This window comes from Lepisma saccharinum, chromosome 4 (assembly GCF_977018435.1).
Source record: "Lepisma saccharinum chromosome 4, izLepSacc3.1, whole genome shotgun sequence".
NCBI classification, from domain to species: domain Eukaryota; kingdom Metazoa; phylum Arthropoda; class Insecta; order Zygentoma; family Lepismatidae; genus Lepisma; species Lepisma saccharinum.
In genome coordinates, this window is record NC_139232.1 from 69,622,718 (window position 1) to 69,648,671 (window position 25,954).

Consider the following 25,954-nt stretch of genomic DNA (forward strand, 5'->3'; position numbering starts at 1 on the left):
TTAGTTGGTTTCTTTGACATTTCTGTTAAAATTGCACTTGTGTGCTTAACATGTAAAACATATTTGACTATGAAGCATGATTGTCTATTATCTTTTCCATCGTAATTAATATTTTCTCATGTATTTTTCATATTGTTACGATTTTTAGTTTCCTTTTAATTTTATATGTGGACAAGGCTGTTGCAAAAGCGGCCTGCGAAGTCGAAACAGTCCTAGAATAGTCTAGAATAGGAAAGTTTTTATCTATCAGGACTGTTTCAACCCCGAAGAAAGTTTCAGAAGAGCGTTTCATATATAATTTTTTGCTTTTGTTTTTCTTACTGCTTAGCTCATCTAATGTTATTACTAGGTCTCGGAAGTTGATGATCTAAAAAATTTAAAAACAAATTACCTATAGAATGACCTTAAAATAACAAAGATGACCTAAAAGAATTTTCGCTCTTATAATCAAGGCTTGATTTTTGCATAAATTACATGAGATTAGTTGAATAATTCGATGACACCCGTTGTTTGGTGGTGTCGAAGAAAAGGACAAAAAAACAATTAATTGCTACTGTATGTTTATTACTACTTAAAATACACGTTTCCATTGACCGTATTATCGCTTAATGTTGAACTTGCTAAACGTACTATGTCATGAAATTTAAATATGTAAGTTGTGTCAGCAAATGTATTTAAACTTAACGAAACAACAGGGGAAGAGGAAAATAAATAGCAAAATTTGAGAAAAATGCAATAAAAACTGCATTATACTGACCATTAACCAAAAAATGCTGGAAAATTCAAAATAAAAATAATGTTTTCTGGTTCTAATTTATGGGAAAGGGTTATCAGGTTTAGCATTATTTTCAAGGCTCAGAAGAAATTATGAATTTTCATCAGCTTCCGAGCCGTAGGTAACAATCCGATGAAAGATTGTTAAGAAGAACAAAAGTAATGGTTTGATTAAGATTGCAAAGGAGTCGTTGAATTGAGCAATAAAGCATACCATGCATATTTGAGTCGTCCAACAAGAAGGAAAAAGCAAGAATTAGATATATGGAATAAAGAAGAACTCACAATATACCGGGGAAAGAAAGGGAAGTATATATCAGACAAAATAATTAATATTGGAGAACAATTTAAGTCCAACAATACATATATGGCATATAAAGAAGTAAGATCAATCAAAGGATTTATAAACAAACTGTTGTAAAGTTAAGGACGGGCTACTTCTGGGGGATAAGGAAACAATCAAACATAAATGGAAAGAGAATTTCTCTAGACTACTAAGTTCAACACAGTCAGTGAATGCCACAAAGAAAGTAGCAGGAAAAAAAATTGCCAGAAAAAATGAATAACCAGTGAACCCCAGTACAAGGCAAGAATTCGAAGAAGTCTTAAAAGCCCAAAAAAACAAAGCTCGAGGAATAGATGGCATACCAGCAGAGATATGGAAGATTGGAGTGATCAAACTCAGAGAGACACTATTTCAATTGATAACAGAAGTATGGTTCATTCATTGAGTTGGTGTTTTAAGTCCACTTTATGCACAGTAAGGCTAATTGGGACTGAACCTACAGTTTAAAGTGGGATCCGAACCACTATGTGCCTCCACCGCGTATCGAACCCGGGACCCCATTGATTACAAGGCGACGACGCTACCACTGAGTCATCGGGGAGGCCAACGGAAGTATGGAATCGAGAAGATATGCCTAAGGACTGCCAGAGAAGCATAATTTGTCCAATATACAAAAAGGGGGACTAATTGGAATGTAAGAACTATAGGGGTATTTCACTCTTATGCACACCATATAAAATATTCACATCAATAATAAGAAGCAGATTGGAACCATTAGCAGAAACAATCGTAGGGGAATACAAGGCTGGTTTTAGGAAAGGCCGCTACACTATCGACCAGATATTTACAGTAAAACAAATATTGGAGAAGTATTGGGAAGGAAACATAGATCTCTTTCAAACCTTCGTTGACTTTCAGGAAGCTTATGACTCCATAGATAGAGATATGATAGGCCATATCATGAGATAATTCAAAATACCAGAGAAGTTAGTTAGATTGGTAGAACTGACAATGAAGAGTGCCTTTGCCTATGTACGCATCTAAGCAGAATTGAGAGACTTCCTTGAAGTAAAACAAGGACTGAAGAAAAGAGATAGACTGGCCCCTCTCATCTTCAACCTGGTGTTCGAATACGTTATCAGGCAGCTACAAATGATACCAGAGGCACTCTACAATACAAATCTACACAAATAGTTGGATATGCAGCCGATATTAACATCATGGGTAGATCACTAATAAGAGTAAGGGAAGTCCTTAAGAACCTGAATGAGGAAGGCAAGAAAGATGGACTAAAAATAAACGAGAATAAGACAAAGATACGAATCCAGTCAAGGAAAAGAAGAAAACTTTAACATCGAAATGACCAACAAGTTCTCATATCTAGGTACAAATCTGAATGATAAAAATGAAGAAATAAGAGAAATACAAGCACGTATTCAAATAAGGTCTACTTCTAGATATTACCTTTAATCAGATGCAGAGATCTCAATTGGCGAGCTCGAGTGATGCTATACTGCACTCATTCGTAGTATTGTGGTATATGGATGTGAAGCATGGACTCTTACGGAACAAGCTGCTAACAAACTTGACTCATTTGAGCCAAAAATCCTCCGAAGAATCTTTGGCTCTATTCAGTCACAAGGATTGTGGAGAATTAGATATTATGAAGAAATATACAAACGTTATAAGGAAGTACCTCTCTCCAAATACTTAAAAATAAAAACTGGGCTAGCCAGATGATGCTAGGAGGAAATAGGGGAGGAAGAAGACCTGCAGGAAGACCAAGGATCAGATGGGAGGATAGTAATCTAGAAGGACACAGACTCCATCCTTCACATCCGAAACTGGAGAAGAGCAGCCCAATATCTGCAAAGGACGTTCTGGAAAAGAGAGAATTGGGGAGGCCATGGCCCAAAAACGAGCCGAAGCGCCATAGGTAACAGGTAAGATTGCTAAATTAGGAATATTTTTACACAAATAAATGTCCAATGGTAACACTATTAAGCCTTGTTCACTACAGTTGCTGACCAAGGCAGTTTGATTACACACTAAAACCACTTTACGCGTGATGTTTGCACCATAACATATCAGGGTCTTCCTCAGACCGAGAACTAAATTAAAACGAAGTAATACACAGCCAGAATTAGAACTAAACTAAAATGAAGTAATGCAATACCCTGGATCTGGCTGTTCATTACTTTGTTTCAATTTAGTTCTCCGTCTGAGGAAGACCCTGATATATATTGCAAACATCACTTGTAAAGCGGTTTTAGTGTGTAATCAAACTGCCTTGGTCAGCAACTGTAGTGTTTTTCATTTTATTACTAAATTACTATTTTTTACAGATATATTTACGCACAACATGTAACCGATCTTGACGCACCCCTAATAAAAGTTGACCCGCCCTCGCTGGCGAGAAAAGGGCGGCAAGATAAGCTAACGTCTTTTCTAGCGAACGGTTGATGTGCGTTGCAGAGAGGACAGTCCGAGTCAAGCATTTGTACGGTTAGGACACTGTTACGTTGGTTATGGGTTTCGCGGGCCAAAGGACAAACTGTAAGTGAACTAATGGCCATGATCTCAGCCGGAAATAGAGATAGTGTCTTAAAGGACAAACTGTAAGTGAACTAACGGTCATGATCTCTGCCAGAAAGAGAGATAGTGTCTATAGAATAAATTGTGAGTGAACTATCGGCCTGTCCAGTATCTCTACCAGAACCTGAGAAAAGGTTACTAAAGAGAAGAGGCTACATGTTTACTATGAACCAACGACAGGAGGATTAGAAGATTGAAGACGTCGAACTCGGTATCAGCAAGATTTGTGCTTTCCCCCAACTCCCCCTAAGTGTTCAACGTTAGTGTTTTTCAGTGTGTTTATCGCCAAGTGAAGTAAATACCTAAGTAGTTACATCGAAGACGTAAGTACTCTGTGAAATAACCTCTAAGAACTAAGTTTGGTCTAATATCTCAACAAATTCACACCGGAAGCTGACTAATCTGTGTATTCCGGAATCGTTTGTAAACCACAGACGTCAGGTGCCTGGGCCTTTAATAAATATTAATACTGTATTTTGTGGTGTATGAATACTTAGATACTTAAATATAAAAATCCACTGCTAGTCTCCTTCAGATATTTCTCTTGATGACATTCTCGTTCGACAACCGTTACAGTTTGTTCTTATAGACAACGGTAAAGAGAATATTGGTTGCCTGCTAAAATAGCTTCAATTAAGTGGTTCAGTTGGAAATTTATTTTTATAAGTTGTAAGGTTGACTTCCCTGGCTAACATCGTGTACGTCTTGCAAGCCAGTCCTCTACCAACACATATTTTATATAGTGTTTCAATGTATTAAAATTCTTAATTAGGTGAAAAATACACACGCACATACATATGTATATGTACAGTGTCTCTCAAAAGTTTTAGGACAACGACATTTTAAACTAGGCAACCCAATTTACACAAGCCGTTGGTGGGTTGCGTGCAGAGTTAGGCTCAATTTCAGGGTTGCCACGTGCACAATAGATATTTATAAAATACGCGAAAGAAATATAAACAATTATTATTGTATAAAATTATTAAAAATATCACTATTATATCGCAAATGACAAAATTCTTTCTGAAAGAAAAAAAAATAGGTTTCTAGTATTTCATCGCTGATGAGTCTGCAGTAAGGAAAAGAGGTGAGAGGAAACGAAAGGTTACAAAGGAGAGGAGAAAGAGAAAGCGAAAGGAGAAGAGGAAAGGTAGAGGAGAGAAGAAAGATAGGATAGACGAGGAGAGGAGATGTAGTGAGGAGAATGGAAAAAGATTCGAGGAGAGATGAGGGAAAAGAACAAAGAAGAGAAAAGAGGAGGAAAACGAGAGGAGAGGAGGAGACGAGAAGAGGGAAGTGGAGAGTAGAGTAAAGGAAAGAAAAAGAGAAGAACGAAAAAAGAGAGTGCAGTGGAGTCGGAAATCTAAGACAGGAAAGGAGATAAGAGGAGTGGAGAAGAGTGGGATGAAGATAAGATGCGAGAAAAGTAGGGAAGGCGATATGAGATAAAAGCAGAACAGAAAGAGGGGAGAGAAGAAGGAGAAGGAACTGGAGAGAAGAGGTAGTTGCAGAAAATATCGTCTGAGCGTCAAGAATGGATGCATTGGTCAAATTATCGACATGAAACATTCAATAACATTTTGAAATGTATTGGAGAATATATTAGATCGGTGCGAAATGCCTTTTGGCTGAGTTCAGAGCAAATTAAAAATCGTCCATGTAAGATCTTTGATTTTACCTGTGATTACACCACTAAACAAATGAACGTAATTTTTAATATTTATAAGAATTATTCATTTTTTCTCTACTTCTCGGTTCGTTGAAATTGAGATTTTGTAATTCAATATTTCCCCTCCCCCCATCGTTAATTCCAAACTGAATCATTCCGTTTCACACGGCGTGGACAATGAACACAATAGGATATGTCTAAAACTTACGAAAATTTTCTGCCACCGGAAGGGTTTGAACCTACGACCATCAGATTGACAATCCTGAACGGTAGCCACTACCCTACAAGCTTTCGTTCCTTAAAGCAGGTAGAAGAACCGCTACACCACGCCTTTACCTTCGAATGAAACAACAATTTTTTCTAAGTACTCTGTCCCTTTAATATTGTAAATGTCGTTTGGTATACTTCTAGTTGAACTTTTACTTTAATTCTGATTTGCTTTCTTGTAGTATAACCGATATCTTCGAGAAATAATTTTCGAAGTAATTAAAAACGAGAATGTTGGTAGTTGTGAAAATGCGAGTTATTTCTTCTAACTTATTATTGTGATTAGACATTACTAATGGAAAATATCTAGAGGCTTGAACATTACAGGACGATGTTCTTTTCCTGTGATACTGTAACAGACAAAATGCTTGTTTACTGATGCAAGTATTGTGTCCAGAACAGTCTTATGAAATGTATTTGCTGTTGCGTAAGGTAACACGAAATAATTACACCGTGTGCGAACTACCAAATCTGTGCAACGTTATACGTAAACAGGCGGAAAATTTTATTAATAAAATCATGTCACATTTGACAGTATTAGTCAAGAGAGACTCGTGGGACACTGTGTTAAGGTGCTGGACTAAATCCTTCTAATTTTTCTTACTAGAAGAACAACAATTTCTAAGGAAGAGCAACAGTGATGATATTTCTTATTTCTTTTAAATGCTTACACTTTCCTTTAATTGGGTTAAAATAAATAAGAATATTGCTTGTATTTCTGTCATTGACGTAGACCAGAGAGAGAGAGAGAGACAGACAGACAGATGTTACAAAATAGTTCAAACAGTGCGAGCGTCATTAAAAAGTCATGATAATTCTATGTTGCGTACTTAGAATTATTCATACAATAAAGAACATGTCTAATTGTGAGTTAACAAAAAAACAATAATATAGAGACATTTTCGCATCACGATTGCAGTTCGAAAAAGTCGGGACAGGGATTGAAAGTAACGCACTGTCCTGACTAAATCGGTAAATCGGACGTCTGCTAGCCTTGCATCAATGATTATAAAACTAAAACCACCCAATATTGCAGCTTGAAGACTTTTGCGCAAGAAACAGATTCATTTATGCAAGAGCAAAATTGAAATTTTTACACATTTCAAAAATCGACGATGTTATTTTCGTATTTATTTATTTATAGGTTCACATTTAAATATTTTAGGGTTCGAGGGGGGAGCATGGCCCACATGGACCCTCCCCTGGGTACTGTGGAGAACCTTTCTATTAAATTTAGTATTTACATTCACCTTATGCTCAGATAGATTAAACCGTTTATTGACAAATCGTGAACTTTTGGTTTAATAAATAATATTTGGTTTTAAACGACGGGAGAATATTGGTCAAATTTCCTTTCGAGCTTTTTTGAGAGAATATGTACTTCTACAATAGCAATCGCGTTCGGAAACCGTGGGAAAAAAATGACTTGGTTTTCAAAGGCAGACAAGCTTGGTAGTCTAGCTTGCTCGCGATCAAAGTGACTCATAATATAATCTTGCGCTACAGCCCATGAAGGGCCTAGGCATACCTACCGACTGCCGGTCTCCCTCCCACACTTTCCTTCGTCACCTCTAAGCGTGGAGATCTTCAACCAGTATTGGAATAGTCGGGGGGTCACTCACGCTATTCAAGGCCGCTTCTTATCGCAAAACACTGTGGTTCGATGCACAGTGTCTGCACCCAGCACGTTACAAGTCACCAGAGTCGAATTTTAAAGAAAATCTGAAAAATGGTAGATTTCATCAGAGGCGGCTAGGTAGGCACCAGCTCAACATGCAATAGTTTAAGTGATAATTCCTGACAAACAAAAAACCGTATTGAATAATTATTGGGATAGTAATACGTGTATCCGCTCCTTTTTAACAATGTAAGCTCGAAGACAATCTGTATTCCATTTATTTATATTGGCAACTTGGTCAACCGGAGGTTATTTTATCGCCTTCGATAATCTAATTGTCTGATCGATTATTTTTTGTTTACTCAGGAACATGCCCCATAGGAGATTTCCGAGACCGGGTTACGCTACTCACTCGTAGCTCCCCAATTTCTTCACGATGGAGGGTTGCCACCGGTCCCATACACAGGCCGAGAACCTAGAGAGTGAGCATAGGTGGACTCGAATCCATGCCGTCCTGCAGTCGGAGTCCAAAGCACAGCTCCTTCGACCGCACGGTCACGGAGGAGGACTTTTCTTATCTTACCTTTGGCTAATCGCGACGATGAGGATGAATTATGAATAGAAAAATAAAGAAGGTCACGCACAAAGTAGAGGACGATATTCAACCTCTTGGGATGACGAGTTCAAGCCCTTAATATGAGGATTTCAACCTTATACGACCTCAATTTCAAAATTATAAACAAAATGCCTACTTACACTAAACTTCTCATCAAGGCCAAAATAGTTTGTAACTGTGAAACTACCCCTGAATACAAATTGACATTTTTTTTCCATGTGAGTAAGAATTTAATGTGTGGCATACAGACATAGATGATACATTTTGAGAAACAATTAACTGTACCCTGTCCCAGGATCTCTGGAGCAAAGCCGCGCATAGCGGAAGAGAAGTGGGGAGAGGGGATCGAGTGGACAGAGCGAATCAGTGCACGCTGCTGGGAAGGCTGGTAACTGCACGCAAACCCATTCCTCTCTCACGTGTTCATCGCTGCTCAGATACTTTTTTCGTTCCCCTGCTCCAGAGATAAGTGGGACAGAGTGTAGTTCGCATACATGTAGCAAGTAACGTATCCCATAATGAAAATTCCACCTAGTTTTAAAACGTTTGTTTAAGCAATGAATGACTGGAAACGGATCACACATAATTCCCTTGCCAAAATCTAGTGGTCGAAAATTAATTTCAAGACATTTCATATCTATTCACCATATTCCAAGTTATAAGGAACTATTTCGTAGATGTTCATGAAACCGTTATAAAATTACAAATAAAATATATTCACAAGCTTAGATATACCAATACGAAGAAAGAAATTCAGAGTTAAATTTCAAATGCATGTGTATAAAGTAATTCTAGAAGTACAGAGCTATATCTGAGTATTTAACTTCTTTTTTGCAGATAACGTTTACAATATTGAGACGACAGAATAATTAGGAACTGTAGCTCCAAGAAAACAAAGGGCGTAGTGTATTGGTTAGAGTTCTTGAAAGCATTGCGGTCCCACGTTCGATCCTCCATACTAGATGTTCCTTAAAAAAGAATCCCTTCCGTTAAACAAGAGCATGGTAACATTATTTGTAAGAGCAGTATATAGTGGCTGCATTGTTATGCATATGAAATTTATAAAAAAAATAATAAACAAATAAATGAATTGACACACGTTCAACGGGATATTTTTATATATAAGATCGTGAATTATGATACTCTAACGATAATTGTGTACTGCTTCAAAGACATTGACAAATATTAATGAAATAACTATTTATATGTGTGGCAATCCAGGACATGCTAATTTTACGCCTTTTCCCACTTGAGTTCAATGCAAGGATACCTCCGCAAATATCGAATGAAAAGTTCTCACCATGTGCAATTCTCCATTAAATGTTTTCGCCGAGTCTTACTACTTTCGTTTTCTTTGTTACAAACAATACTTGTTTGCACGTTACATGCAGGAGAGTTGCATCTACATTTCACATTGGTCAGCTCCTTCTACCTGGCTTAAGGAGCGAAAGCTTGTAGGGTAGTGGTTACCGTTCAGGATTGTCAATCTGATGGTCGTAGGTTCAAACCCTTCCGGTGGCAGAAAATTTTCGTAAGTTTTAGACATATCCTATTGTGTTCATTGTCCACGCCGTGTGAAACGGAATGATTCAGTTTGGAATTAACGATGGGGGGAGGGGAAATATTGAATTACAAAATCTCAATTTCAACGAACCGAGAAGTAGAGAAAAAATGAATAATTCTTATAAATATTAAAAATTACGTTCATTTGTTTAGTGGTGTAATCGCAGGTAAAATCAAAGATCTTACATGGAAGATTTTTAATTTGCTCTGAACTCAGCCAAAAGGCATTTCGCACCGATCTAATATATTCTCCAATACATTTCAAAATGTTATTGAATGTTTCATGTCGATAATTTGACCAATGCATCCATTCTTGACGCTCAGACGATATTTTCTGCAACTACCTCTTCTCTCCAGTTCCTTCTCCTTCTTCTCTCCCCTCTTTCTGTTCTGCTTTTATCTCATATCGCCTTCCCTACTTTTCTCGCATCTTATCTTCATCCCACTCTTCTCCACTCCTCTTATCTCCTTTCCTGTCTTAGATTTCCGACTCCACTGCACTCTCTTTTTTCGTTCTTCTCTTTTTCTTTCCTTTACTCTACTCTCCACTTCCCTCTTCTCGTCTCCTCCTCTCCTCTCGTTTTCCTCCTTTTTTCTCTTCTTTGTTCTTTTCCCTCATCTCTCCTCGAATCTTTTTCCATTCTCCTCACTACATCTCCTCTCCTCGTCTATCCTATCTTTCTTCTCTCCTCTACCTTTCCTCTTCTCCTTTCGCTTCCTCTTTCTCCTCTCCTTTGTAACCTTTCGTTTCCTCTCACCTCTTTTCCTTACTGCAGACTCATCAGCGATGAAATACTAGAAACCTATTTTTTTTCTTTCAGAAAGAATTTTGTCATTTGCGATATAATAGTGATATTTTTAATAATTTTATACAATAATAATTGTTTATATTTCTTTCGCGTATTTTATAAATATCTATTGTGCACGTGGCAACCCTGAAATTGAGCCTAACTCTGCACGCAACCCACCAACGGCTTGTGTAAATTGGGTTGCCTAGTTTAAAATGTCGTTGTCCTAAAACTTTTGAGAGACACTGTACAACGTGTATATATATATATATATATACACACACACACACATACATACTTACATACAGGGTGTAAAAAATATGCAGCAATACTTCAGGTTCAGGGATGGATTCCTTATGCGTAAATTGATTGATTTGCTTTATTTTACTTCGCTTTTTGTGCCACTTTTGGCTAATTTACAAAGATGGGGATGAATGATGGATGATATGATGAAATTGATGAATGGACACTCACAAACATCTATGCTCAGGCCATAATTCGAACCTGTGATCCCTGGCGTCACTCCGCTAACCACTCCGCCACAAGCTCTTATGCGTAAAGAAGAAAAATGTTTATATCAACATGGGTCCGGGAATGTGTAATGTCTGAATAATATCTGCAAGTACAGGGTGGTTATAATTAAAGTTCCCCTACTCAGAAACCTGTAGATTCTCTTCCATGCATCGGATTGCGGTGAAACTTGGTATAGAGACTATGGAGACCATGGGGAACCGAATGCTGATGGAATAAAAGTAGTTCAAATTTTCAATACCAGGTGGAAATGTGGCGCTGGAATCTGGTGCACGGTGGACAACATCCTGCTGCTGAATCATTGATCACGCTGTCTTACGCTTCCAAAGGGCCATTCACGTTTAGGGCGAGCATATTGAACACTTCTGTATATATAATAATAATAATAATAAAAACAAGAACGTAAGAATGAAATTGAACGTTACGTACGTTACGCTAGAATGTAACATAAGAACTGTCCATCTGTCCTGGAGAGTGCGTTGAACGAATTTGATTGGAAACAAAGAGTCTTCGGTAAGTCTCTCTCTTCGCATTTCCAGCAAACCCCATCCAAGATCGTGCCAACAGAGATTCCACGCTGCTGACCTACTTTTGCTCACTCGTGACCCAGACACATCCCTCCTGACCTCTATTGGTAGGCCCCTTTTACGATTAACTCTCGTTTTCCCTTTCTTTTTTGTTTATTCGCTCGGTGGGACCCACCCACGACATTGTGGCGCTGGTTGGGTTGTCTCGTAGGCGACACACGTGCTCAGGTGCCATAGAGTTTTCACCTACTTTCAAGCCAACTTCCTTGAAGAGTATCAACGACCTCAGAGCTACAGGCAATTGTTACAGGATGGCACATTTCTGTACAAACCCTCGAGTGCCGTGCAAATTAAATTACGTCACATGATCATGCATTTTCATTACTGATAACTTTCTCGCGCACTGTCTCCTGCACTGCTAGGTACAGCACGGGTTCAGTTTCACTGTGCTTGTATTTTGCAATGGCTCTATTGATTCTGATAAAGCATCTTGCACCCTTACAGTAAAGTACATTGTTTTCTTGAAATTCATGTCTTATTGCTTTAAACTGTGAAACATATGTGCTGATCTGCTCGTAGTCTGAGGGGAATTTTTGATTTGTGTAAATGAACTGTTTAGAGATACCGGGAATTTTTTATTTGTTGCAATTAGTTATTTGGAGGCACAGTAAATTTTTGATTTATGAGAATAAGTTGTTTGGAGATCCAGTGGACTTTATTTCTGGAGATGAATTGTAATGAGACTGAATTTTTTATTTGTGAGAAATTACGTCACTTGTTTCAAGGCAGTGATTTTTTTTTATTAATTTTTTTGAGATACAGTGAACATTTGTTAGGAGTTGTTAGGAGAGAGTGAATTGCGTTTTCAGCAGATGGTGAATTTTTGATTTATGAAAAATAGTTGTTTGGAGATGGTGAAACTTTATGAGTTCTTTGGATACATTTGATTTATGAAAATAAGTTGTTTGGAGGCAGCAAATTTCTGATTAATGAGAATGAGAGTTGTTTGGAGATTGTGGATTCTTTGCTTTAGGAAAATAATTTGTTTGAAGACATTCCGCACCGTGGCCGTGTGTGCTACATGACGCGCGCTGGTTCGAGTCTTCTGGGGGAAGAGTAACAACGTTTCTCCGGAGATTTCGGCCTTTGTATGGAACCGGTGGCCACCCATTATTGGTTGAACGATCTCCCACCTCTGCTGAAGCATGTGGGAGTGAGGCCAGCAGTCGGTATGTAGGACCTGGCCCTCAAAGGCTGTTGCGCCACGGGTTATTATTGTTATTATTACTATTTGTTTCGAGAGATTGGAGTCTTGGTATATGAAATTAGTTCCTTGAAAACTTGAGTTGTGAAAGTCATTTGAAGCATGTGAGATGGCCACAAATATCCGGATAGTACAGATTTGATGAAGGATTTGAAGAAAATCCGTAAAGCGAAATACGAACATGACAAACAAAATAATATGTGGATAGCGCGTATCGGATAATCCGTATATCCAGTTATCAGAATATCCTATATCCGGATATTTGAAATACTGATAGAAAATTATTCGATATCCGGCCAACCCTAGTAGTGACCGACTTCCGTAACGAACCCAAAACCTTGGCATAACAATTTTTTGTGTACCACACCCTCATCGCGAATACCGGAACTTGACCCCGTTCATTTGCAAACACAGACGAGAAATGATGCTATCGCGGTCAAACACTTTCAACGAGCGAAAGCGTTAAAAAAAAGCGACATGGCATCTTTATCCGTGTGACAATGGTCACGTACACGCTGTCTCTGACTATCACGTTCGAAGAAGCTCAGTCACTGCCGCCATCACAAGTCACGTGACGCACGACACGTGCAGATTTCAGGACCTCCAGCTCTGCATAATTATTGAGGCTTGCACTTGAATGTCCATGAAATGGAATTATCGTGTGCGTGTCACATGGTACTGTCTCTTAGGCTAATAAGCTATGGCATACTTCACAAGAGTGTGAAGAAAGTTGTGTGCAGGGTGTTTCCAAAGAATTTGACCAGGACAGCAACAGCTTTGTAACATTTACTTTATGCGTAAAGTCTAATTGGAACGGAATGTGGAAATGTACACCGAATAGAAACTCAGGCTGTATGCACTCGTGACTTAAAACATGGGTAGAGAAATTCCCTTTTTAGAAACTTAATAAAAGGGGCGGCTTAAGGCCCGGGCATGTGCCCGAGACGCCGTCCTCGGGAGCGCCAAATCGGAGCAACCCCCTTTAGTAGCCAAAACCTTGTTTCTGATTTAGAAGCGTGGCTATTTGTTTTAAAAAGAGTTGGATTTGTGTAGAGAAAAAATAATTGAAGCTACTGCTGCATAACAGAATAAGTACATATTGCAAAATCATACAGCGTTTTAAGTTAAGAGGGTTGCAAGGGTTGGCCCTTGCACGTAGTACACTCTGGACTGCAGTTTGCAGACTAACGAGGCTCTGGCGTCTGGACGTACGGCTACTAAATCCTCTATGGTTGTGTGTGTTGTCCTGTGTTTTGTCCTTAAGTGTGCTGAGTACCTCTTTACAGCCTCAGCTTTTAACCAAAATAAGACCATTTTAGTACTCCAACATTATGGTTATGTTATATTAGTTATATTTTTGTTATGGTTAGGGACTGGACCCCATCTGTTGAGGAGTTCTTAATAAAAACCCTCTTCTCTCACGTGAATTATTTTATCTTGAGCCTCCCCTGACTAAGTATGTAACTAAATGAAACTAAATTATGGTACACTTAGTTAAAAGTCGAGACTGTACAGGAACTCTCACAAGCCGTGCAATGTCGATGGCCGAGTGCGTTGAGTGTTCGAGTCACAATCTTGCCACCAAAGGTTCCGAGCTCGAGGCCTAAGCTTTCTGAGTGTTCCTTCTTCAATTTCAGCCAGTTATCATTAATCTCGTCTTCGCGTTTAGCCTAATGAATCAGAAAACATGAAACATAAAGAACGCAAGTGAAGAACATGACGCTGGTCGACATGCTACACACAGAACATCACACGTATGGACGTCCGAGGGATTTCCTTCAGGGAGAGGCAAGCAAGATATTTTTCCAAGCTGGGAACTAGGCATATTTCCCCCCTAAATAGACAAAAGACACCAAGAAAGAGGGAAGTTGGCAGATTTCATAATGGACAAATACGGATTACGCAAATCTTGGCTCTTTCTAGAACGGAAATGAGATACAGAAATATTGTAATTTGGCGGAAACGCAGGAAGGGGAATCTGCCAACCCACTCCTCACGTTCTGTGTTGTTGAAGGGACAAAGCACAAAGACGAAAGTGAAATCTGCGCATAGCTGTCCTGTAATTCCATTTGGATTCGTGCTCCCCCAAGGCCGCTATAAACAAAAAAGGTCGATGCTTATCAGTGGATCTCTTATAATAAATGCCGTCTTTCTAATCGCTATTTTAAGGCTATTTCATAAGCACACTTCATAATAAGGAATGTTAATCATACCCTACCTTGGATGTTCGCGACAGCAGTCAAGAATAATGCATGCATTAAAATCGCCTTACCATAAAAAATGTAGAAAATACATCGACACATTGCCACCGGCAAACTTCCGTTAGCGAAGGCCTTGTATTCCAGTCATGAATATACATTAGACGTGGGTGTGTTCATGTGTGCATGTGACGACAAGAGGGGCAATTTAAGTACTTTGTTGCTGTTGAAGCAGACATTTATTATCTTAACGCTTTCCCTAAGTGTTTCTATGTAGTGAAATGCAAGCACGAGTGACGTCATCGCCTTGTAATCAAGTGGTCCCTGGTTCGCTACCAGTGGAGGCACATAGTGGTTCGGATCCTACTTTAAACTGTAGGTCTAGTCCCGATTAGCCTATATGTGCATAAAGTGGGCTTAAAGCACAGCTCAAAGCAAGCACGAGAATGGTAAAAAGCAAGAGTGCATGCAGAATTCACAGCAAGCAAGGTTCTCCGTCTTAAATTGAAATTCAGAAAACTGAAACTTACTTTACTCAATAAATTAACTGTTACCTACTACGAGACGTATAATGTATTTGCATGTATATAAAATCGAATCTCATGTTATATTTTTCAAAACTCAAAACCAGCAGTTTAAAAGCTACGTTAGTTTTTTTCCCCCTGTAGAAAGTAGAAAAACTATACGACGCAAATATTAGTGAATAGCAACGTCTAAACAACGAAGATATTTAGCAAGTTGCTAAGCGTTCTATGGGAACCTCGTTGTAGCATTAACAACTATGCTGAAGGCCCTTTCCGCCCCTTGGAAGAATGCTTTGAAGTGTTAATATATTCTTAAATCGATTTATCCCATTAAAAAAAAAATAACATGGCTTGGACGAACTGGAGATAAGACTATTGACTGCACACTTTTACAAATGGTCTGAAAATTTGATTTTATGTGTAAAGACGGTGAAATATGCAATGCTTTCAGAACTATCTAGTCGATAGCCTTACTGTGTGTGCAAGGAACTGTAAAATAATACACTTCTTGCACAATTTTGGTACACTTTTCCATATAATACAAGGGTTGGATGAAAAAAGTAATGGCAACACTTACATAATTATTAAATGGCTTTATTACATGAGGCAAAAACCCCTTACATTTCCTCAATGTAATCTCTCCCCCCCCTTGTTTACCAACTTCTGTAATGCATGTGGAAGTCGTAGAACACCACCAGTGCGTCCGTCTCTTAAGTGTCTCTCTTGTCCTTAAGTGGTCGCCCTATTGCACGGATATTCGCACTGCTTGTTGCAATGCTTCTTTCGAAGCGGTTCTTTCATTCTGGTCAAGAGATCGTAATCGCATGGACTCATATCGGGTCAGTATGGCAGTTGTGTCTTCTCGCATTGTCATGGAGCATGATGGGAATCGTTGCCAACTGAATGCTCTGTAAGTCCTGTGCAATTGCGTAACAATGCCATTATTGCTTTGATTAGGTAAGATTCTATTTTTGTTATTTTCCGTAACTTTTCTGCCCCTTCTGGCTAATCACGATAAGGATGAGTGATGGTGTGATGAAATTGATGAAGGGATACTCACAAAGACACACACCCATGCCCAGAACGAAATTCAAACCCAGGACCCCTTGCGTTGTAGCACGCCACAGAGGTTCGTGATGCCACTGTTGAGCCTCGAGAATTTCATGGGTACCCAACGCGCTGCAATATTGTGGTATCCAAGAATGTCGTGCAGAATATGCATAGTGCATTGCCAAGAATCTTCATTATTTCATTATTGATCTTTAGCATGCAAAAACGACCAAGAATGGTTCGTAAAAAAAGGAACAAACCAACAAAATAAAAGAGAAAGTAATGTCCCTGGTTACACACAGTATCATTTTCAACTAAACTTCTGTATAATAACTTGCACACAAGATGATAAACAGGTTACATTCCCGCACATCGGGCTCCACTGCTAGAAAATAATGACCTTCTCACAGCACAGAGTGGCCGTCGCTCCCCATCCAGTGACAAAGCCTTGTCTGTTTTGTCGTAAAGGAAAAGCCGCGGTGATCAACGCTAGGGCTCTTCCAACACTTGTGTCCCACGGAGGAGCCGACCTCTGAGCTTTCACAAAAGCGTTTTCGGCTCTGTATCTTGAGACAAGAGAGCGATAGATCAGGATTTAGCAGACAGCGTTGGGGCTTTATTGGTCTTTGTAAACTACTTTCAAGCAGAAACAACAGAAAATGTTTCACTGTTTGTTATGTGTTTCGTTTAGTCAGAAATAAATTGCATTGCATCTTTTAATTGGGTGTGCACGAGCCCTTGTGCTCCTTACTTGAAACCGTCACTGCTTATATTTTTTTTTTCATTAGGCAAGGGTTTAGGATTCACATGAGTATATTCTTATCTTGCTTTTGCTCCAGAGTTCCTCGTGGTCACCTAATTGATTAGATCGACAGCTCTTCCAGGAATTTCACCTAACAAGCTAACCATTCAAGGAAACAATGTTGTTTCGAGGCAGTATAAAACGTTAACAAATGCTTGTTTCTGAGAAAACATGACGTGTGTGCGTGCAAGAGCTCTGCCCACGTTTTCGGTCGCTCCGTGCACGACGGTGTTCCCGCTCGTGGAATTGCTTTCAAGTCTTGTCCAGCAAAGAGACAGAATGTGAGATCTTGCGTCGGTGTTGTGTCGATCAAGATCCCGCCCGCCTCTGCAAACTTGTAAACATGTAACTTGAGTCGTGTAGGTTCCCCTTGATAGGCGTATCAATGCAATGAACCAGTTACCGCACATGTTGAAACTTGATGACGATGAGGTATCGTAGCGTTCGGCAACTTGCACTAGGTGACAAAATTCAGCAAATATTTAGAGCAATGTTTTGAATGATGCATTCATCGATATGTGTATTGTATATACATATTTGTTTTTCTCGTCATGTTTCTAATTTTCTAGGTTCTCTAGGGAACAGTCCTGGGTCAATGTAAAAATGCCACCCCTCCCACAGTTCCTTCGTGCTACAATATTAGAGAAGTACATCTCTCCCTCTCCCCCTCTCCTTTACTTATAATTAGTATCAGAATGCTTTCTTTTATTTTTAGCGGAATTTTTCTTCTGGTCTATCTTTCTTTCCTTCCATGCGATTTATGTTAGTCTCTTCAGTTCCTAAATTTCCAAAAAGTTATATCTGTGCGAGTCAATGCAAAATCTCATGCAACGATATCTTGAGCTTAAATAAGAAAATTTAACTCTTCCCCTTAACAGTAGTAGAATCTTTGTCTTGCTTTGTATCTCTCAATCTTCTTTCTTTCTCTCTTCATTTCTCTCCCTATCTCTCCCTCTCTATCCTTCCTCTCTCTCTCTATTTATTTTCTCCCCTTCCTCCCTCATGCTCTCTTTTCTTTTCTCTCTTTCTACCTTCATTTCTCTATTTCTCCCCCTCCCATTTCCTCTTTCTATGTTCCTGCCTCTCTTACTACACTAACAAATTTAATGGAAATCCAAGAACAGTGGGATGCACGAATATTGCTCGGCAAATTGTCCATGATTATTTTCCTTAATTTTTCTTTTACATCCTACGTGCCTTTAATGAATGGATTTTTAAGTATGCTGGTGAAAAGATTGTCAGCAGCTAGTTTGCTTTCAATTTTTGAGGCTTTCATTGCGTGAAACAAAGAGAATAAACATTGTGATGGACAATTTGCTTATACATCCCACTCTATATTATTAAAACAATATTCTCCGTAACAAGTGGTTTGGTTAACAGGATGAGAAATTAGGAACCCAAGTTCTTTGGTGCTTCCTGTTCCTGATTTATTTTTTATTTCAATATATATTTTTTAAAAACATACTCATCAGAGTTTTGGACTAAGCACACAAGGTTTTATGCTCGGAAGTTGGATGCGATTCAAACCAAAATATATTTATCAAGATTTCGATATTTTTACGACACGGAAATACAAGAACATATGTTTCCGATAAAATTATAAAATAAGATGTGTGCGTTTTTCTGAGTTGAACTTGTCAACAGAGCTTGTTATCTGTTTTGAGTGAAAGTTTTTATCGGCAAGAAGTATTAAGTGTATTTCTTTAAATAGAGTGTTGTGTGAAGCTTATACACGGTTTCCCAGATGTGCGAATTCTAACAGTGACGCAAGACTGAAAGTATGCTTCAACTCGTAGTACAGGTAATACCAACATAATATTAAATATCACTCTCATGTCCCTTTGGCACATAAAGAGAAAATAAAATAAGCTATATCTATTTGTAAAAAAAATCTTGTGAAACTGAAATCGAAAATAGTTTCTACCCGGAATCAGCTCCTTTGTTCCTCCAACACTTCTAAGCATGAAGTTTCCAGCAACGGTTTGTTCCACATAAAGACGGGATGTGCTAGACAGGAAGACAGACAGAAGGCTCTTTTCGGAATAACCGAAAGCAATTCAGCATGTCATTGCGCAACAACATGAATCAACTTTTGATTAATTTTCACTTTCATCCTTCTTCCTCCGTGAAATAATTTTCAGCTCTGCTTACCGAGGGTGGCGACGCGCAACGGCCATCAGCGGAATCAAATGCGGCGCCGTTTGGGAAAAGATGTAAGAAACGTGATATGGGAAGTTCCGCTTATCGGAAAACTTATTTTCTCCCATCTCAATGATAATATCATTTTCCGTTATCAGAACGAAACTCCATGAACATGTAAAGTTTCTCTTTATTTGAAATGCTAGTAATTTCTGCGCTGGAAGCCCTACTTATTTTAAAACTAATTTTTGTATTAAAGCCTATGTTCCGAAAAGGAAAAAAAAAAGTTTCCCTGAACATTGTTTAATATAACATTCAGAATGATATTTCGTGAACTTCTATAATATTATGTCTCAGTTGTTTGCTGTTTGTATTCTCAAAGATTGCAAATATTGGCTATAAACTCTTCTTCACCACTCTCTCTCTAAATACGAGGGACGTTCATTAAAGATTTCCCCTGACCCAGTTCTAGTTAATGTAGAATACTGAAATTTTACGTGTGTAATGATACATATGTGGATAGATCATAAGGTAATTTGCAATTCTGAACTCCTCTTAGTTTTTGCCTTACAAGTACTAAATTGAGACAAGTTGTAGTGATGGATCCAGTGAAATACACAGCAATCATCAAGTTTCTTTACTTGAGAGGCCGCACACCAAAGGAAACTTTTGATGAGATGAAAGGGACCTATGGAGAGGATGCCCCATCCTATGACGTAGTGAAGCACTGGCATCGTCAGTTCAAGTGTGGTCGGACTTCAGTAGAAACAGCCCCCATTCTCGGGCGACCCTTGTCAGCCATTGACGAAGACACCATTGGGCAAGTGAAAGCCGCCATCTTGGAGGATCACCACATAACCGTTCGCCAACTAGCTGAAGATGTCAAGATCAGTGTGGGGTATGTGGAAAAATTCATCCATGACCATTTGCACATGCGGAAGGTGTCTGCCCAATGGGTTCCTCGGCTACTCACAACTTTTCAAATGCAGGAATGAGTCACGTGTTCCCAGGCTAATTTGACCATGTGCCAGGAAGACCAGGAGGATTTTTTTTTTTAGACAGACTAATCACTCAGGGTTAAACGTGGGTCCATCATTATGACCCAGAGACCAAGGCCCAGTCAAAGCAATGGAAGCATCCTGACTCACCACCACCAAAGAAGGCCCTTGTCCAACCCTCAGTGGGCAAAGTGATGATCATGGTTTTTTGGGACCAGCATGGAGTAGTTATGATGGATTTCCTGGCTTTGGCTACCACAATTACCAGAACATACTACACTTCCCCGCTGCAGAAATTGCAGAAGGCCATCAAAACCAAGAGGCGTGGCATGTTGACCAAAGGCATCCGCATCCTGCAAGACAACGTTCCAGTTCACAACTCGCATTTTGCCCAGACAGAAGCACGGTCCTGAGGAAATGAAATCCTTTCTTATCCCCTGTACTCTCCAGACCTTGCACCATCAGACTTTCACCCTTCCCAACCATGAAGTCATTTCTGAAGGGAACGCACTTCCACGACGATGAAACGTTGATTTCTGAGGTCAAGCCATGGCTTCTGGAGCAACCTGCAGACTTCTACAAACAAGGTATCCACGGGTACATAAAGCGATGGGAAAAGTGTGTGGCCATTGGTGGTTCCTATGTAGAGAAGGACTAATGTCTTTACTAATTTTTGTTTATCTCCGTTCATGGGAACTAGTTCAAGGTAAATCTTTAATGAACGTCCCTCGTACATACCCACACATATATACATACAATCCGTTGGGTGTTTTGTGCGTGTGTATAGTGTACATATACACACACAACCTCGAGGAATTTTATATTATTTTTATGGTTTTACTTCGCTTTTCTGCCACATTTTGGTAATCGCGAAGATAAGAATGAGTGATGATATGATGAAATTGATAAATGGTCATTCACAAGAACTCCCGTGCCCAGATCGGGATTAGAATCCGAGTCCTCTGGCATCGTAGCGCACTGTGCTAACCACTCCGCCGCGAAGGTAGGCAACCCAGAGAAAAATACGAAAAAGTGTGTGTATATGGGGGGGGGGGTAGAAGCCCTGAAGGCGAATTTTCAGTATATTACAACTTATTATAGAAGATGTTTAATCCTGCTAAGGAAGTAAAATTAACTACCACCATACACTATTTAAATTAGACATTTGTACGATTTTGGGGGGAGCTTCAGCCGCCTGAGCCCTCACCCTGGCTACGTGCCTGCCCAGAGGTATTGTGTGCGTGTGTGTGTATATATAAACACAAACACACAAATAGCCACACTGGTCTAACCAATACGGTTGCTGGTGCTGACTGCTGAACGCATCACATCCACAAATGTCTTAGATCGTGAATGTGTGGAGCCCTACCTCCACACCCCCTCCACGGCATGTGGCAATGAGGAGTGTGTAGCTTTACTTTTAATATGCAAAGTCGTTGCTAAAATGGAACACTTGAAATAAGATTGATTTCTGTTTCTCTTTTGCAACCTTATGCAACTACATCCGCTGAAGTGTCCTTGAACGTATTAGGATTCCAAGCAAGGGATCCTTAAACAGGTAATTCGTGATCTAGAGTAGTACATTTCCGGTTGCCCAGGAGTTTAATATGACTACTAATATGCATACAGGGTTTTGAAACTTTAAGTCTTGCCTAAACGGCAATGAGAGTGATCTTGCGCATTGCTGAGTTCATGAACTTCTTTGGAAATATTGAGAGAGAGAGAGAGAGAGAGAGAAAGAGAGCAGGAGAAAGGTTGAGAGACGGGGTGGTCTTTCTTTTCAAGTGATATCTTCTATTCCTTCATAATTTGTAAATAATAAGTCATAAATTTGAAAAAAATATACCCCTTTTGAAAATGTGATTTTAGTCCATGACACTTTATTCACCCTGTACAGGTCACAGCGTGCCACGGGCCACGTCCTGTTCCTCTTCTCCGCTTAGTGTAATTGGCCAATTTTCAACATTTCTATGCCCCTCTCTTCTTCCCTGCACTTGTGGAGACAAAGTTGCCCTCAATATACACATACATACAAACAGACATACATACATACACTACATATATGTATACTGGGTCGCAAAATTATTCCGAGAGTAACAGATGCCTGTTAACACTGGCTACAAAATTTATGCTATGTAACCAATCATTCTATGTAAAAAAATATATTATATATTGATTTGGATTATTTCATTTCGATTTTATACCACTTTCGGCTCATAGCGAAGATGTGGATGAGTGATGATACGATGAAATTAATGAAGGGACACTCACAAAGAACCCATGCCGGGGCTCAGAACCCGGGACCCTTGACGTCGTAGCGCGCTGTGATTACCACTACACTTGAAAACCTATCGAACAAAATCTGACACATACAGTAAGAACAGGGACCTTGGTTGCAAGTGCGTGTTCACCGGGGTAGTAAACTGAGGGTTATCATCAGCAAAGCGTTGAAAGCGAAAGTCATGGCATGGCGTCAAGGCTTCCTCACTTGATCAGTTCTCCCGAACAGCGACCTTGCTTCCAGGAGCAGCGACTGACGCTGAACGGATTTCTTCGCTGGAGCCTGAGTCGTGCGAGAGACACGATCGAACACCATCGCTTGTTTCCTGAGGGCTGTTTGCTTGGTCTTGGGCTTAAATCGGACACGTATGACGACTGCACAGTCGCGAATCATGAGAGCTAATAACGTTAGGGACGTAGCACGTATACATGGGTGCCCCAGAGCAGATAAGAGCCAAGGGGAATAATGAAACATTTCTTACACGTGAAAAAAAACGGATTTGTTTGAATAAACCAACCACTTTTCATTAACCGTTTTGAACCCGCAATCAAAGAAAAATTGCAGCCTTTACTGAATTTGCTGACTTTGACTGATTACATGTTTTGATAACTCTAAGCAAGTGTGCACACTATTACTAAAATTGATGTGTTGTTTTAAGTCCACTTTATGCACAGATAGGCTAATGGGGACTTGACCTAGAGTTCAAAGTGGAATCCGAACCAGTATGCCATGTGCCAGCACCGGATATTCAACCCGGGACCAATCACTTGTTTTTCATCCATTCATACAAATATTTGGCCACGACAAACTGTTATTTCGTTAGTAAAAACAGTATTTTCTTCCTCTGTGTACTTACTTCGTAATTATTTTCTCTTTTATGTTCTTATATCTTATTTTCCCAGTTTAAATATCTCTTTGCTCTTCTTCATTATTTGGTTTTTTATGTTTTCGTTCCCGTTTTCTGGTTTAATTTTTCTCTATTATTTCTATCCCCCCTCTCTCCCCCCCATTTTTCAATTTCTTTCTTTTTGTCTCTCTCATCTATCTTTCTATTTTGTTTTTCTCCCTTTTATGTTTCTCTTTTCTCTCTATTTTTATTTCTTTCTCATCTCCCATTTAAATCTCTCTCCTTATATTTCCTTAGGTCTTTAATTTGTCTCTTTTATTTATTTCCCTGTCTCTGTTGTGAAAGTTCGGGCTATCCTCCATTATACGTAGTTATACAGGGTGTTTCTAAAGGTCGTTTACAACGCTTGGGAGGTGATTCCTCACACGAAAACAAGCAAAAAGTCTAAGTTCCATTTTTACGACTGAGGCTTCGTTTCTGAGATAGGAGCCTTGCAAAAGGTGACAAAGTGAACGTCACACCTGACTGGGACGAATACTATAACAGATAGAGAGGCGGTTCGAACGGAATCATAAAGGAATCGTATGTGCTCAGTCCGGAAGTCACTACGAAAAGTTCACTGCACGCATGCGCAATGGAGTCCTCAAAGGAATTGGGGATTTGCAGCAAGAAGAATGCATGGAAAAGGTATGTAACGCAGCAAGAAGCACCGTGACAATGAGAAATGCGTTAAAGACAACACACCCCGAACTCAAACATCAAAACATGAGCACGGAACACAAAATCCGAAAAGTTGAGCACGGTTACATACCCCAGTTACACGCGAGGAATGAACGAATCATGTCATGTGGCATACGAGAGACACATTACTACACCAGGAGGAGGGAAAGAAAAACACAATATTAGATGATTACGACAACGTGTATTTTTACACGCGACAACTACGTAATTCCCCCCCCCCCCACACACACACAACAAACAACAAATGCTACAATGTCTTACACACAGACTGTGCGTGTCACTGTACACCAACTGAAGATGTCACTTTCACCACACAAAGGGAGTGGGGAACAATACCAAGAGTGTTCGCAAGCGATCACTGCGACTTAAAAGAGAGCAGTTTTGAAAGCGTTGCGCAGGCAAGTCTGGCTCTCGTAGTCTACGTTTGACCTTCATGACTGCTGTACCCGCGAGAGGAGCTCGAAGGGTTGGTTCTCTCCGGCAGTCGTCCCAGTCGTGTTGCAGGTGCTGGGATATGATCAGCAGTTCGCTCTAGGTTGCCATACGCATTGAAGAGTACTAGTATGTTGTATTGGAAGAAGTTGACGTGGTGGAGTGGGCAAGTCAAATATCGTAACAATTGTCTGTGGTGTTCGTACGGTGATACGGCCAATTTGTGAAGTGTGCCAGTGTTAAACAAAAACGATACTTTGCAGTTCCAGCTCCCTATTACACAGATGGCTGCGTATACGACCCAGCAGCTAGCAGACGTGCATCTCATATATGGGGAGGCACGTGGTAAAAGTCATGAGGCAAGGCGTCTTTATGGAGAACGCTTTCCACATAGACGTTTACCGTCTCACGCCTTCTTTCAGGTAGTGGACAGTCGACTGCGTGAAACAGGGTCAGTGTCTCCACCGCGGCAAGAAGTTGGAAGACCCCGAAGTGTACGCACACATCAGTTTGCAGAAGATGTGTTAACAGTGGTCGCAGAATATCCTGGCACCAGTACGCGCGTGCCCGCTCGGGCACGAAACACGTCTCATGTAAATGTTTGGCGAGTGTTGTCAGAGGAAGGAATGTACCCTTTTAAACTGCAGAAAGTACAAGAACTGTTACCTCGTGACTTTCGCCCTCGTATGGAATTTTGCCAATGGTTGTTGCATCAGCTGGACACAAACCCTCACTTCAGGGCAAAGGTATTGTGGACAGATGAAGCCATTTTCACCAGGATGGATGTCTTCAATAGCAGAAACAGTCATGTGTGGGACTTTGACAACCCACATGCACTTTTTGTGGCCCATCAACGTCACAGGTTTTCAGTGAATGTGTGGTGCGAGATAGTACATGATCATTTAATTGGATCATACATTCTCCCTGTTCGCCTGAATGGTTGCACGTATCATGCATTTCTTAGTGAGGTTCTGCCTGAACTGTTGGGAGACCATACCTTTGGCACTGCGACAAGAAATGTGATACCAACACGATGGGGCACCAGCTCATTTCGATCGTAATGTACGACATTTTCTGCATGACGAGTTTCGCAATAGGTTCATTGATAGGGATGAGCCTGTGCTTTGGCCACCGAGGTCGCCAGGTCTCAACCCTCTAGATTTTTTCTTCTGGGGAGAAATGAAAACCCTCGTATAAGACACACCTGTCACATCAGCTGAAGACCTCGTTGCTCGCATCAACGTCGCCGCCGCGACGGTAGCAGATACACCTGACTTGTTTGCTCGTAGTCGACAATACTTGATTCGTCACTGTCATCTCTGCGTAGACGTGAACGGCAGACATTTTTAAAACAGTCCGTGATTATCGCCCTCGGCAAATCCCAGTGAGAACACTATTGCTCCCCACCCCCTTTGTGTGGTGAAAGTGACATCTTTAATTGTTG

The 25,954-nt window shown here is 40.0% G+C and overlaps 2 protein-coding genes across 2 annotated transcripts in view; one reads left to right on the top strand and one right to left on the bottom strand.

Moving 5' to 3' along the window:
• Positions 1 to 25,954, bottom strand: part of LOC145986558 (dual oxidase maturation factor 1-like) — a 445,828-nt gene that overhangs the window by 392,932 nt on the left and 26,942 nt on the right. The gene's annotated exons all lie outside the window — the stretch shown is intronic.
• Positions 19,811 to 20,206, top strand: LOC145986963 (protein GVQW3-like). The gene has a single exon (XM_083121426.1). The coding sequence runs from the start codon at positions 19,811 to 19,813 to the stop codon at positions 20,204 to 20,206; it is 396 nt and encodes a 131-aa protein (XP_082977552.1).